This window comes from Pleurodeles waltl, chromosome 3_1 (genome assembly GCF_031143425.1).
Source record: "Pleurodeles waltl isolate 20211129_DDA chromosome 3_1, aPleWal1.hap1.20221129, whole genome shotgun sequence".
In the NCBI taxonomy this organism is placed as follows: domain Eukaryota; kingdom Metazoa; phylum Chordata; class Amphibia; order Caudata; family Salamandridae; genus Pleurodeles; species Pleurodeles waltl.
In genome coordinates, this window is record NC_090440.1 from 581,974,818 (window position 1) to 581,988,767 (window position 13,950).

The 13,950-nt window shown below is 42.6% G+C and overlaps 1 protein-coding gene across 1 annotated transcript in view; it reads right to left on the reverse strand.

Moving 5' to 3' along the window:
- The window catches only part of IGHMBP2 (immunoglobulin mu DNA binding protein 2), a 219,196-nt gene that overhangs the window by 140,740 nt on the left and 64,506 nt on the right, over positions 1-13,950 (reverse strand). The window contains exons 6-7 of the mRNA XM_069223024.1: positions 12,565-12,765; positions 2,059-2,206 (exon numbers count right to left, since the gene is read on the reverse strand). Coding sequence (XP_069079125.1) covers positions 2,059-2,206; positions 12,565-12,765 — 349 coding nt within the window. The remainder of the gene's footprint in view (positions 1-2,058; positions 2,207-12,564; positions 12,766-13,950) is intronic.

Consider the following 13,950-nt stretch of genomic DNA (forward strand, 5'->3'; position numbering starts at 1 on the left):
ACAGGGACAGAGTGTGCATTTGCTCAGCACAAACATCCAAGGAGTCTGGCCACTGCTTACCCTTCACAAGCACGACAGCGGACCATTGCACGAGAAGGGTTCACCAGGGTGGGTGGGTGCTGCTGTCTCAATCACCTGGCAGGGCCTCTTCTGTTTTTCTCCTCTCTGATAAGACAACCTGCCAAGTAAGCAATGCTTTCAGATACTCCTGGCAGACCCATCTTGTATGCTTTTAGGAATGTCCCACCTTGTTCTTCTCGTCCTTATTATTCAGTTCTTAGAAACAACCCTTTAAGCCAGTCGCTATGGATCTCCTATCTGATCTTGATTTCATCCTCCTCTCTGGTAGTCTAGGCTTCCAGTTCTGGGATAAATGTAGAGCTGCGGACAAACTGTAGTGTTTTGAGACTACAGACAAGTTGTGGGTAGCTCACATCCTGACATTAGGTGGGAGGCATTCGCCCACACCATCTGCTCTGCCTCATTATTGGGTTTTTTAGGTTTAAAGTCGATTGGAGGTTGAGGCGAGCCAGGTGTTTTTGTTCAACTTGTTTAAAATAGCAGAAGGTCACTTACCTTGAAAACAGTTCAACCACGGTGAAGTATATCAGCAATCGTGCAATAATTCATGTAACAGAGGCAGTCTGCAAGGCGTGACAAAAACAGCCTCACGGCGGGACAAAGGTAAAGCATTTACCAAAGACATCAAGTGACCTTTGAAAGGCAAGCCCAGGAATAAATGAAAGTGATGGCCATGAGATGAGGGTGGTTAAAACCCAGAATACTTACAACAGGTCAAAGCGCATGCGTGCTTGACCTCAAAATGTTCCCTTAACAGGCTAGAATTTATTTACACGTTTCCTGAAAGTAAAAAAACTGAAGTAACTAGGTTCTCCTGTACCACGTGATATTAGAAACACTTTCATTTTTAAAGACACCTTGCACCAAAAGTGTAAAAATATGATAACGTCTCTTCAGAATTCAAAAAGTGTATTTCATTAACATGAAGAACAATTTCACCTTAGTAAATCATATTATATCAGTGCATTGAGAAGTTTATTTATTTATTTATTTTTAAGTGATCATTTTTTAAACATGAATCTAGAAAGATCAATTCTTCCCCCAACCTGGCAGCAATGCCAATACTGAACTAACAAACAAGTCACTTATTATGTGACCTTTTGGGTGGCCTAGGTTTTTATTATACATGGACAACATTATAATTTATTAAATTAAACAAAGAAGAAAGTTTTGTACAGTGCACATCCTGAAGTCCTGTACTTCGAATCCTCTTATATGTGATAATGGAGGGAAAGTGGAAAAAAATTTGTCTAGGGTCACACAATTTAGTTAAGTGGGGACACCAGGATAAAATCCAGGTTTTCTGATATCACATTGAGCAAATCAGCCACTAGATGTATATGCTTCGCTTCTCCTAAACAACCTTACTTCCTACATACGCCTGAACCATCCCTCTCCCCCCAACCATGACCGCTACCCTGCTGGCATCAATGCAGGCCTCGGTCAAATTACAAACTAAAACGGTTACCTATACCCTATTGCAGTGGTCTTCAAACTTTTTAATGCCGCGCCCCCCCCAGTTGAAAAATAAAAATCATTGAGCACCCCCTCAGAATTTTTCACAATTATTTTAGAAAGATGGCAATGTTTAAATAGGTCTAATCCTATTTAAACATTGCAGTTAAGTACGGTTACCTTTTTAAAACTGCAATAACATGCTTCTGCTTAAAACAAAGGCTTGTTATCTGTATAATATTTATTTTGGCCAGAGTTTGGCACCCCCCCTGGGATCACTTGAGGCCCCCCAAGGGGGGCCCGCCCCCCAGTTTGAAGACCTCTGCCCTATTGTCATATGCCCTGTTGTCAGATAAACAGCACCCGCTCCTTCCTTCATCCAAACAATGTTCGGCAGGTTTGAGTAAAAAAAAAAATTCCAATGCATTCCCGATCATCAAGTATTAATATACGTACAAACATAAAAAATAAACTTAACTGGCAGTTATCAAACAAAGGGATCAACAAAGTAAGACAACTAACCAGTGTTTGTTGCAAGAATTACATCTGCACGCGTCAGAATGTCGATCATGGCGGATTCCTCCCTTGCCCTGAGTTCTTTTCTCAGAGTCTTGATCTCAGTTCGAAGATGACTCCTTTCGCCTTTGTCCCTTGTCTTTTTAGCCTGTGTCTGCATGGAAAGCAGTGGTTTCAGTTCATATATAACGGATTTTGGAAAATTTCAATAAGATAAATTGAAATACAGTAGGACGGTAGATATAAACAGACAAGTATTCTTAAATACCAAATGTTTGCATCTGTTTGATTTATGCAGTTCATGTTAAATGAGCTGTTACATCGCTAAATTACAAGAACTAATGCGACCAATATGTCTCTATCCTACAGACATGGGCACTGTTTCAATGATGGTCTGTAGCAGAAAGAAACATCGGTAGATTCCCTATTCTGCTTAGCACACTTACAGTCATCAGCTGCCTGGTGAATGCCCTACACGATACGGTTGTTAAAAATCATGTAAAAGCAGCAAGCACATTTAAAATGAAAAGGCGACTTAAGTATTAATGAAAAATATACTATGCTCCCTATGCACCTATTTTGTTGTGGAAAAATCTAAGCAATCAGTACCATCATCAGTGGGGAAAACAGGAAGTTCAGAGGTGTCTGTAACACTCTTAGTCGGAACCTGGTTTGGTGCCTGCTCCGAAGACACAATAAACAAGACAATCTCAAGACGCACAGGCCAGTCTTATGAGCAGAAAATCTCACGCGGAATTCAGAATCTTTAAAACAAGGCTTTTCCAAGCGATTAAATAGTGTTCTAAGTACGATTATGATTATTTTTAAAGGCAGGGTAGCTTCAGGGCAAACGCTGCAATGAATGGCTTTGTATGATAAATATCCATAGCAAAATTCAACACTAGGTTATTATATAGCAGGGTATTCTCTCACTTGGTTGTTATTGCAAAAAAAAAAAAACTGGAGTGCAGGGAGGCTGAGACTAAATATATTGGACGCAAAGTACTACAAAAGCACACTCCTGATAGGGAACTCAGCATGCTGCTCTCAAAGATGTCAATCCACAGTGATACAGGCGAACAGTCCGAGGTATTGTGACCACCTAACAATGTGTGTCATACAAAGCATGGTAGCGGAATTGCTATATGCACCATGCAGGGCAGGATGTGAAAAAGTAGTCCACACAATAAGATCATCTTGTTCCTTTTTCAGGTAGTTGCGTTTAGTACATCAGACTTCATCCATCAGTGAGCAGCTCTTAGCTCCAACTCCCACTCAGTTCAAACAATAACACTCTTGTCTGGAGCACTCAACACCTAACCCTTCCAGAATGTAATACAACCTAACACAAAACACTTAGCACATCATACTACATACCGCTCCCCCCGTTAATACAAACAGTAAAGTCCCACATTATTTCCTAAATACTAAGCCTAAATCTAATACAATATACATTACAAGAAGATACATTGTCACTCACAAACTTGAAAACTGGTCTCAAACTTTTCCTGCTGACAGTCTGCAATTTGTCACCATCAAAAGAATCCTTCGAGCAGACCTTCCCAGATTTCTGCCTGCTCCTGGAAACAGGATATTCGAATTCATGCTCAGAGTTAATAACAGTTTTTTTTTTTTGCATAGCACTCTGCCACAGCGCAGCTCTACTCAAGTTCCAAATTCGATGATCCTCAGTTGTGATAAAATATTTGAGAAGCTTAATGATTCTTAAAAGTTGGGTAAACCTCTCTATCAACCCACCTTTCCTTGGGTTTCTATATTCAACCAATCCCCAACATTGACAAGAGTATTCTTTACAGCCATCCTCTTCTCAAAATATTCCTTTCTCATAACCTCTCTTCCCTTCTCCATTCTCAATTCCTCACTCTCAGGGATCAGTTTTGTTACAGACAACCCATTCACCCATGCTGCACTCACCGTATCATTAGGGGATCATTTCTTAAATAACAAAGAAGATATAGCTCCTGTTGAGGAATGGGGAGTTAATCTATACATACAAATTTTCATTTTAAGTTCCTCCATCCAATTAATACTATGTACCACTGCATGCTGTATATAGTCACTGACAACCTTATTAAAGCACTCAATCATACCATAGGCTGCTTGATGATATAAAGAAGTTGTTTTGTGCTTGATATCCCTCTCATAAAAAAATCCTCCATCATCTTAGACGTCAGCTGCACACCACTGTCTGTCAGCAAAGCAACAGGAAAGCCCTCTCTTTCAAAAATGTCCTCTATAAACAAAATAATATCAGTCCATTGAGAAAATATCCATGCAAGTGATGATAAACTTATCACTACCTGAAACGCTGATCGGATACACAATATACAAAGCGACTTCAGTCCAAGGTCCAAGTATGGTTACCCTGATCACCGTAGATTGTGTTCTACATTTTAACATTTTGTCCCCTTCGCCATACTCAACGCAGTCAAGTACCACCCTTTCAATAAAAAGACCCATGCCTGGCCAAAAGTAATTCATTCTCATTCTCTCTTTAGTTTTTGATATACATGGATGGCTTTCATGGGTGTTCTCAATGAGCCTCAACCTCACCTTAGCTGGTGGAACCAGTCTTCCCCCTCTCATTATCAAAACATCTTACAATGAAAGTTCATCTTTCACCTGCCAGATCCCTTTACATTACCACTCACCTTAACTTCTTCAGACCAACCTTCCCTCAATCTCCATACTATTTCCGGTGGGACTTTCCAGTAACTGCATGTCATTAATCTGTTCATTCCTCCACTCGTTTTCTTTATTCTACCACTTGATATTGCACAGACCATGACGCTTTCATGACCAAATTCATCCTCCAAAATGATGTCTTCCTTTCCACTAGTCCCACACACACACACAACCTAGAACAACAATCTGCAATGATATTCATAACACCAGCCACATGAGAAACTACAAAATCAAACTCCTGCAATGCCACCACCCACCTTCGAATTCTACTGGAAATTGCATCAATATTCCTTTTACGAAAAAACTCCTTTTAACGTTTATGATCTGTTTTTACCTCAAAGGACTGCCCCACAAAAAAAATTCAGTCTCCTTACTGTACACAGCTAGGTCCTCCTTTCTATGACTGAATAGTTTGTCTCAGCTCCACACAATGCTCTAGACAATAAACAGAATTGTATTAACCTTGCCAGAAGACACTTGCTCCAATAATGTCCCAAATCCTTTTGCACTGGCATCTGTTCTCAATATGGTCTTAGCACCTGGTTCAAAACTTCACAAGTATGATGCTTAGGACAAGATTCTTTTCAGTTCTTGAAATTCATTCTCACACTCCTTCGGCAAAGTGAATTCCACACTTTTTCTTAATAACTCTCTCATGCTACTACACCCGTCTGCAAATCCGAGAAAAAAATTGCTATAAAACTCCGTAGAAAGTTTATCAGCTCATTCTTGCAAGTAGGACTCGCCATTTCCTTGATGGTATTCACTAGATCTTTCTGGGGGTGACATCCATCTACTAAAATCAGATGTCCAAAGAACTGTATCTCTGTCACTCCAAATTTGCACTTCTCAATCTTTAGAGTCAGTCCATTCACACTCAATCTCCTCCACACCTCACATAACCTGACATCATGTTCCTCCTGACTCCTACCATGTACCAACAAGTCATCTTGGTAGATATTCACTCCATCAACACCTTCTACTACATACTCCATAGCAGTGTGAACAACAGCAGAAACAGAAATTAAACCAAAAGACATCGGTAAATACTTATAAGTCTCAAAGTGTGTAATATGCGAGGTCAACTCTTATGACTGGGGATGCAGTGATATCTGCAGTAAACTGAGGTTAAGCCTAATGAAGTGAAGAACTTAGCATCACCTAGATAGCACAACATCTCCGTGATGCTGGGTAAAGGACAGCGATCTGCTACCACAGCCTTGTTCTGCTCTCTCATGCCCACACATTGCCTGGCTTCCCCGTTCACCTTTCTAGCCATCACAACTGGCAACACCCATTCAGTCGCCTCCACCTCTTGAATCACTACACACTCCTGCAATTTGTTTAATTCCTTTTTTATTGCATCTTTACCATGACAGACACATTTCTTACTTTCCCAACCTTGGGAATCATCCCTGACTTAAATCTTATATGGTGCATACTTCTTCAGATGACCCAATTCCTTTCGAAAGACCTCAGGGAATTGTGCCTCATTGTCAAAAGCTTTATTCGCACCATCAACTCTTGACATCATGACCCTCTCTTTTGCAACCCAAACATCTTAGTTTCACTGAAGGTGTTTAATTTGGATCTAAAAATACATATAGATCTCTCTGGTTAAAGTAACTAATCAAGGAATTACCCTTGAAGGACACATATTTTAGCTGGAAACCAAACCCAATTTGTTCCCCAAAAGTACCCCATGAACTTGACAGGCTGTCCTACCTATGCTTTGGGCTTGACATCAGGATCACTGAACCCTTCAGACTCTCCTCCAAATAATTCCTAGGAATTAATGTTATTTTTGCCACATAATTAAAATGCATCTTTACAGAAGAACCACTGATCCGCACCATCTCATCCGGTCCTTCAAACTCCCCATTTCCTATTTGTAGAATTATTTCCTCACATTTTGGTTCAGAATCATTTATAACCTCTCACTTTTTTCAGACTCTTAACATGCCTGCAACAGGATGTGCAGTGACCATTCTTGCCACTTGGCTTTCCATCTTGGACACTCCTTGAAATTTGCTACATGTCCGCTATTGCCACATCTAAAGTATTTGAACACGGATTTCTTCACAACCCTTTCTTCTTGCTTACCAGGAGCAGTCAGAAAGCTCTTGGATTTTACTACTTGCATGGTTTCTTTTTTTTTTTTCCTCACCAGACTTTTGGTTGCGTAAAATTTCAACACACACTAGTGAATGCTCACACGTTTTAGCCATTGTTAATAACTCATTGAGCGTGGGCTTATGTGTCAGCCAAACAGCCTCTCTTGCCTTGTCCGGCACACATCCTAACATGAATTGGCCATTGTAGGATGTTGGCTCTGTACAAACTATTTCAAAGTAAGAAATAGTGTGCACAGAGTCCAAGGGTTCCCCTTAGAGGTAAGATAGTGGCAAAAAGATAATTTGAATGCTCTATGTTGCGGTAGTGTGGTCGAGCAGTAGGCTTATCAGAGGGTAGCGTTAAGCATTTGTTGTACACACACAGACAATAAATGAGGAACACACACTCAAAGACTTACTCCAGGCCAATATGTTTTTATATAGAAACATTTATTTTCTTAGTTTATTTTAAGAACCACAGGTTCAGGATTTACAAGTAATACTTTAGATGAAAGGTATTTCACTCAGGTATTCTAGGAACTTTGAATAATCACAATAGCATGTACAGTTTTGACAAAAATGGCAATAAGCTATTTTAAAAGCGGACACAGTGCAAAAATCAACAGTTCCTGGGGGAGGTAAGTAAATGTTAAGTTCACAGGTAAGTAAAACACTTACAGGGTTCAAAGTTGGGTCCAAGGTAGCCCACCGTTGGGGGTTCAAGGCAACCCCAAAGTTACCACACCAGGCGCTCAGGGCCGGTCAGGTGCAGAGGTCAAAATGGTGCCCAAAACACATAGGCTTCAATGGAAATAGGGGTGCCCCGGTTCCAGTCTGCCAGCAGGTAAGTACCCGCATCCTCGGAGGGCAGACCAGGGGGGTTTTGTAGGGCACCGGGGGGGACACAAGCAGGCACAGAAAGTACACCCTCAGCGGTATAGGGGCAGCCGGGTGCAGAGTGCAAACAGGCGTCGGGTTTCAGATAGGAATCAATGGGGAGACTCAGGGGTCTCTTCAATGATGCAGGCAGGCACAGGGGTGGCTCCTCGGGGCAGCCACCACCTGGGCTAGGCAGAGGGTCGTCTGGGGGTCACTCCTGCACTGGAGTTTGATTCCTTCAGGTCCTGGGGGCTGCGGGTGCAGTGTGGGTTCCAGGCATCGGGTTCCTTGTTACAGGCAGTCGCGGTCAGGGGGAGCCTCTGGATTTTCTCTGCAGGCGTCGCTGTGGGGGCTCAGGAGGGTCAACTCTGGCTACTCACGGGCTTGCAGTCGCCGGGGAGTCCACCTTGTACTGTTAGTTTTCCGCAGGTCGAGCCGGGGGCGTCGGATGCAGATTGGAAAGTCTCAGGCTTCCGGCGTGAAACGTGTGGTCTTTAAATGTTGCTTCTTTGTTGCAGAAAGTTGCAATTTCTTGAACAGGGCTGCTGTTCTCGGGAGCTTCTTGGTCCTTTAGATGCAGGGTAGTCCTCTGAGGCTTTAGAGGTCGCTGGACCCTGTTGGATGCGTTGCTGTTGCAGTTTTCTTCGAAGTAGGGAGACAGGCCGGTGGGGCTGGGGCCAAATCAGTTGTCGTCTCCGTCTTCACTGCAGGGCTTTAGGTCAGCAGTCCTTCTTCTGGTTAAGGTTGCAGGAATCTACCTTCCTAGGTTCTGGGGAGCCCCTAAATACTGAATTTAGGGGTGTGTTTAGGTCTGGGAGGGCAGTAGCCAATGGCTACTGTCCTTGAGGGTGGCTACACCCTCTTTGTACCACCTCCCTGAGGGGGGAGAGGGGGCACATCCCTATTCCTATTGGGGGAATCCTCCAAAACCAAGATGGAGGATTTCTAAAGGTAGGGGTCACCTCAGCTCAGGACACCTTAGGGGTTGTCCTGACTGGTGGGTGACTCCTCCTTGTTTTTCTCATTATCTCCCCTGGACTTGCAGCCAAAAATGGGGGCTGTGTTTAGGGGGTGGGCACCTCCACTAGCTGGAGTGCCCTGGGGCATTGTAACATGAATCCTGAGCCTTTGAGGCTCACTGGTAGGTGTTACAGTTCCTGCAAGGGGGAGGTGTGAAGCACCTCCACCCAGAGAAGGCTTTTGTTTCTGTCCTCAGAGAGCACAAAGGCCCTCACCACATAGGGTCAGAAACTCGTCTCTCAGCAGCAGGCTGGCACAGACCAGTCAGTCCAGCACTGAACAATTGGGTAAAATACAGGGGGCATCTCGAAGATGCCCTCTGTGTGCATGTTTTAATAAATCCAACACTGGCATCAGTGTGGGTTTATTATTCTGAGAAGTTTGATACCAAACTTCCCAGTATTCAGTGTAGCCATTATGGAGCTGTGGAGTTCGTTTTTGACAAACTCCCAGACCATATACTTAATATGGCCACAACTGTACTTACAGTGTCTAAGAATAGACTTAGACACTGTAGAGGCATATTGCTCATGCAGCTATGCCCTCACCTGTGGTATAGTGCACACTGCCTTAGGGCTGTAAGGCCTGCTAGACGGGTGACTTACCTATGCCACGGGCAGTATTTTGTGTGCATGGCATCCTGAGGGGGATGCCATGTCGACTTTGCCTTTTTCTCCCCACCAACACACACAATCTGCAATGGCAGTGTGCATGTGTTAGGTGAGGGGTCCCTTAGGGTGGCACAACAAATGCTGCAGCCCTTAGGGACCTTCCCTGGTCACAGGGCCCTTGGTACCACTGGTACCTTTTACAAGGGACTTATCTGTGTGCCAGGGGTGTGCCAATTGTGGAAACAATGGTACATTTTAGGTGAAAGAACACTGGTGTTGGGGCCTTGTTAGCAGGGTCCCAGCACACTTCTCAGTCAAGCCAGCATCAGTATCAGGCAAAAAGTGGAGGGTAACTGCAACAGGGAGCCATTTCTTTACAGTCATGCAACCTTTCATCAGCTGCAGCACCAAAATTACATGTGGAAACCAATTTTAGCAATGCTGTTATATAAATTTCAACTGACTCCACCACATACAGTATTCTTCTCCCAAAGTTATACTGTTCCAAAATGGTGCTAACCTTTGGTAAATATTGTAAGTTAAGTTTTTGGAGGAAAATCTCATATTCATTGAGACCATTACCATTATCTAAAGATAATTAATTTGGGAAAGTGTTCAAACACCTTCTGTCCCTCTGTACCTAAGTAATGCATAAGCAATGACATTATCCTCTCCATTTCCAGAGAGGTGGCACGCACACTTGTGTAGTGCATAAAAAAAAAAAAGTATTCAATTTCTGCCATGGAATTGCATGTTCACCGGGGATGAAAGGAAGAAAGCAGGTGCTCCTGATTTGCTAGGAACTTTGCAAGACGCTGGACAAGGAGAAAGTCTCACACCAGCACCTGGCAAGGATAGTACAACTACTGTCCTCACTGATACAATAAATCTTGCGAGGGCCCCTACATTATTGAGTACTACAACGCCTAAAAGGCCAACAACTCAGGAGAGGATTGTCGTATGCGCAGGAGATCTCCCTCTCCTTCGAAGCAAGGATGGAACACCAGTAGTGGCAAGATCACATGCAGGCCTACAACGGCAGGACCATCTTTGGCTCAGCCCTGGACCTTATAATTGAATCAGGCTAGGGCATGTGCTGTGAAGATACTACCGTATGAGGATAGTGGTGAGAAGAAGAAGAGAAACTTCACATAAATTACCTGGAACTCCTAGCATGGTCCTTCGCAGAAAAGAGCCTAGTGGCCAATAATGTGTTGTGTTCTTTTCTAACGAAGATGGACAACGTCTCCACAGTCCGATACATCAATCGAGGGCGGGAGGGGGAGGAGGGGAGGCTTGTTGGGTACGGGTGTCTGGGTGGAGGGTTAGGGGAAGAGGGGGTAGAGGTGGGCACTCAGTCCAAGGTACTAGTGGATCTGGCGAGATAATTTTGGGACTACTGTTTGGATCATCATTTGAAGGTGACAAGAGAGTATCTCCTGGGGGAGCTCGATCAGTCAGCGGATTGGCACTCCAGACTCCTCAGGGATTACAGTGTGTGGAAATTGGATCCATCTGTCTTTCAGAAGATAATACATCACTGGAGTCCATGCCCAGTGGACATTTTTGCCTCGAGACTCAACCACCAGCTTCCACACTTCTTCAGCTGGCATCCAGAACCTCTAGCGGGAGCGACGGATGCTTTCCTACAGGACTGGAGCCAGTTTCATGGGGAAGCAGAGATTGACACAACATCTTTTGGGGTACACTCAACCAGAGGGGCTAAGGCGTCTAAAGCCTTCTCTGGGGGAGGGGAGGACTGGGATATATACTTAGACCTGTTGAATGGTCTTCAGACTCCACTTTTAAGACATTTTATTTTAAACCTGTTACAGGTATTACTTCTCTGGTTGTTAACTAGCACAATCTGAGTTTCCTATTCAGACATAGAATGTAAAATGTTCTAGCAATCTTAAAGGAAAGTTTCAATTCTATTAGAGACATGGCGGGGAGAATTACCCACTCTTTTGAGCATACCAATTCCCTCTCGGTGATGAAAACTCTGTGTTCTTCAATAAGTATCAGACACGAGAATAAGGACACAGGGATACAGAGCACAAAACATTGGAGAATTGAGACACAAATCCTCAGAAAATGGGAACTTGAGACTGGAACAGGGTGACACAAGGAATGGGAAAATTTGACAACAGAACAGGGATTGAGATGCTGTTTCCATGTTTATTCCAGTACAATAGAACATACAGGAAACAAACATGGGGACAAGGACTCCAATCCCTGGAGACAGGCAGAAGGAAAATGAACCACAGACTGGGAAAGTGTGACAGGCACAATGAAAATGAGATGCTAAGACCAGGAGACACAAGCACCGAAACATGGAGATGGTCACATAAGAATAAGACCCTGGAGATATGGAGACACAAACCATGGAACACAGATCAGAGAGAAGTAAGGCTGGCAACAAGGAGACCGAGTTGTAGACAAATACTAAGACCATTAAAGGCAGATACTGAAACCAGAGGATGCAAGCCCCTGAACATGGAAATATGGACATCAAGACAAAGATATTGAACAGGGTGATACAAGCACTGGGACAGTGAAAACCTAGCATAGGATCAAGCTTAACGGGGTTGGAGAAATACACTGATAACGTTAGAAACAGACTTGAACATTAAGACACAATGACAAGGAGAAAAACACTGGGACATTGAGAGTCAATGGATAAGGGAGAAGGGAGAAAGGTACACCGTGACAGTGATAAACAGACATGGGAACAGACACCCAGGGACAGGTAGATATAGAATCTGGGACATGAAAAGTCAGATTTGGGAACAGAGATACAGGGACTATGGAAAAGGGAGACATAGATACACAAACACATAAATACACAAACACTCTCTCTCCCTGAAGGTGGGAGGAATGATCATGGTGCAGATGGTGCTGAGACCTGACAGAGAGACGACAATGGAACAGAAAGACACATCAGAACAGGGAGACAATTCTCTAACTACACTGAACACTTGCCTAGAGCTAGCAATAGATTATGAGGCGACTATCTTATCGACAAGGCACAACCAACACGTGAGGACAAGTACACTTCATGCTAATTTGGCCCATATGTTTCTACAAATATGTAACATAAAAAGCACAAGATCAACCCAGTGTGATAGCTAACTTAAAAAAAAAAAACATTAATTTGAAAACTTAAAGAACATAATACTTACAAATGCACTATCAATATCCTTCCTGATATCAGCTACAATATGTGCATTGTCACTCTTTGCCAAAACTGCATCCAATGAATGACTCTGTATAGATGCCAACAGGCGGGCTGGGTGACCCAGACGCAGGATCTTTTCCTTACGTTCTGCTAAACGTTCCACCAGATTATCCACCGCCACATTAGAAGGAGCACAGCATAACACCTTAGAAAAAGACAATGTTCCTTCGTAAGGTTTAACATGTAAGAAAACATATGACCTACTGAACTTTTATAATAGATAATGAAACCATTTATAAACCAAACATATTTGGTGCCTCATATGTAATGTTAAATCTATTTCTGGATTATAATCAAGCAAGCATTTGTCTGGATGCGATCAAACCTTGTCTGCCCAATGGTGGTACATAAGCCCCAAGTGTACCATAAACATTGTATGACACTCATTGGAGATTCACCACAACTCTACAGCTTCATCAGTAAAAGTTAGGACATAACATACAGGTTACATTTTTCCATGACAAGACTTCAATCACTGTGCAAGTTCATCTAAAACGTCAACCACTTTGATTACTCTAATGGCACAATTGCACATTACTTGAAACCCTAAAGCCATTGCATGGGCATTTCAAGATCAACCAAAGGCCCATTGACTCGTAAAGATATCCACTAGTGTTCCTCCCTACATGAATTGAAATGGTTCCCACTATGATAAAGAATTCAGAAAAGGGTTAGACATACTCATCTCACATTAGCTGTGTGAAGAGCACTTGATATGTTCCATTTGCATGAAGCAATGATTCAGTCAATCAATCAATCAAATAATTTCTTAAGCGCACCACTCACCCAGTAAGGTCTCAAGGCCCTGGGAGTGGGGGTGGTTACTGCTCGAAAAGCCAAGTTTTAAGGTGCTTTCTAAAGGTTAGGATGTCCTGGGTCTTGCGTAGGTTGGTGGGGAGGGAGTACTATGAGTATAACGTAGTTTACTCTCCATTAACATAGCAAACATAGGAATGGAAATCTTAAATTCAAATATACAACATACAATATATTTCAATTTAGATATTTATTATAGCTAATTAAACATTCAGTTCGCACATAATATAATCAACATAGAATCAACCCCAAAAAAATATATAATACAACCCCCTACCCTAAATGAAACATACATATATGAAAACATAAATAACATAACAGTAAATACGCAAAAATAAACAAATAACACAGAACCAACAAAATCACAAAATAGTATACATACAAAATTACAACCGCCTCATACATGAGAGGATATTTAAACAGCACAATAAAGTTACTGCTTTGATGCTACAATTATGCGTTGTAGTTTGGATTGTATAAAATTCAACATAACAGCCAATTCTAGGTTATAATT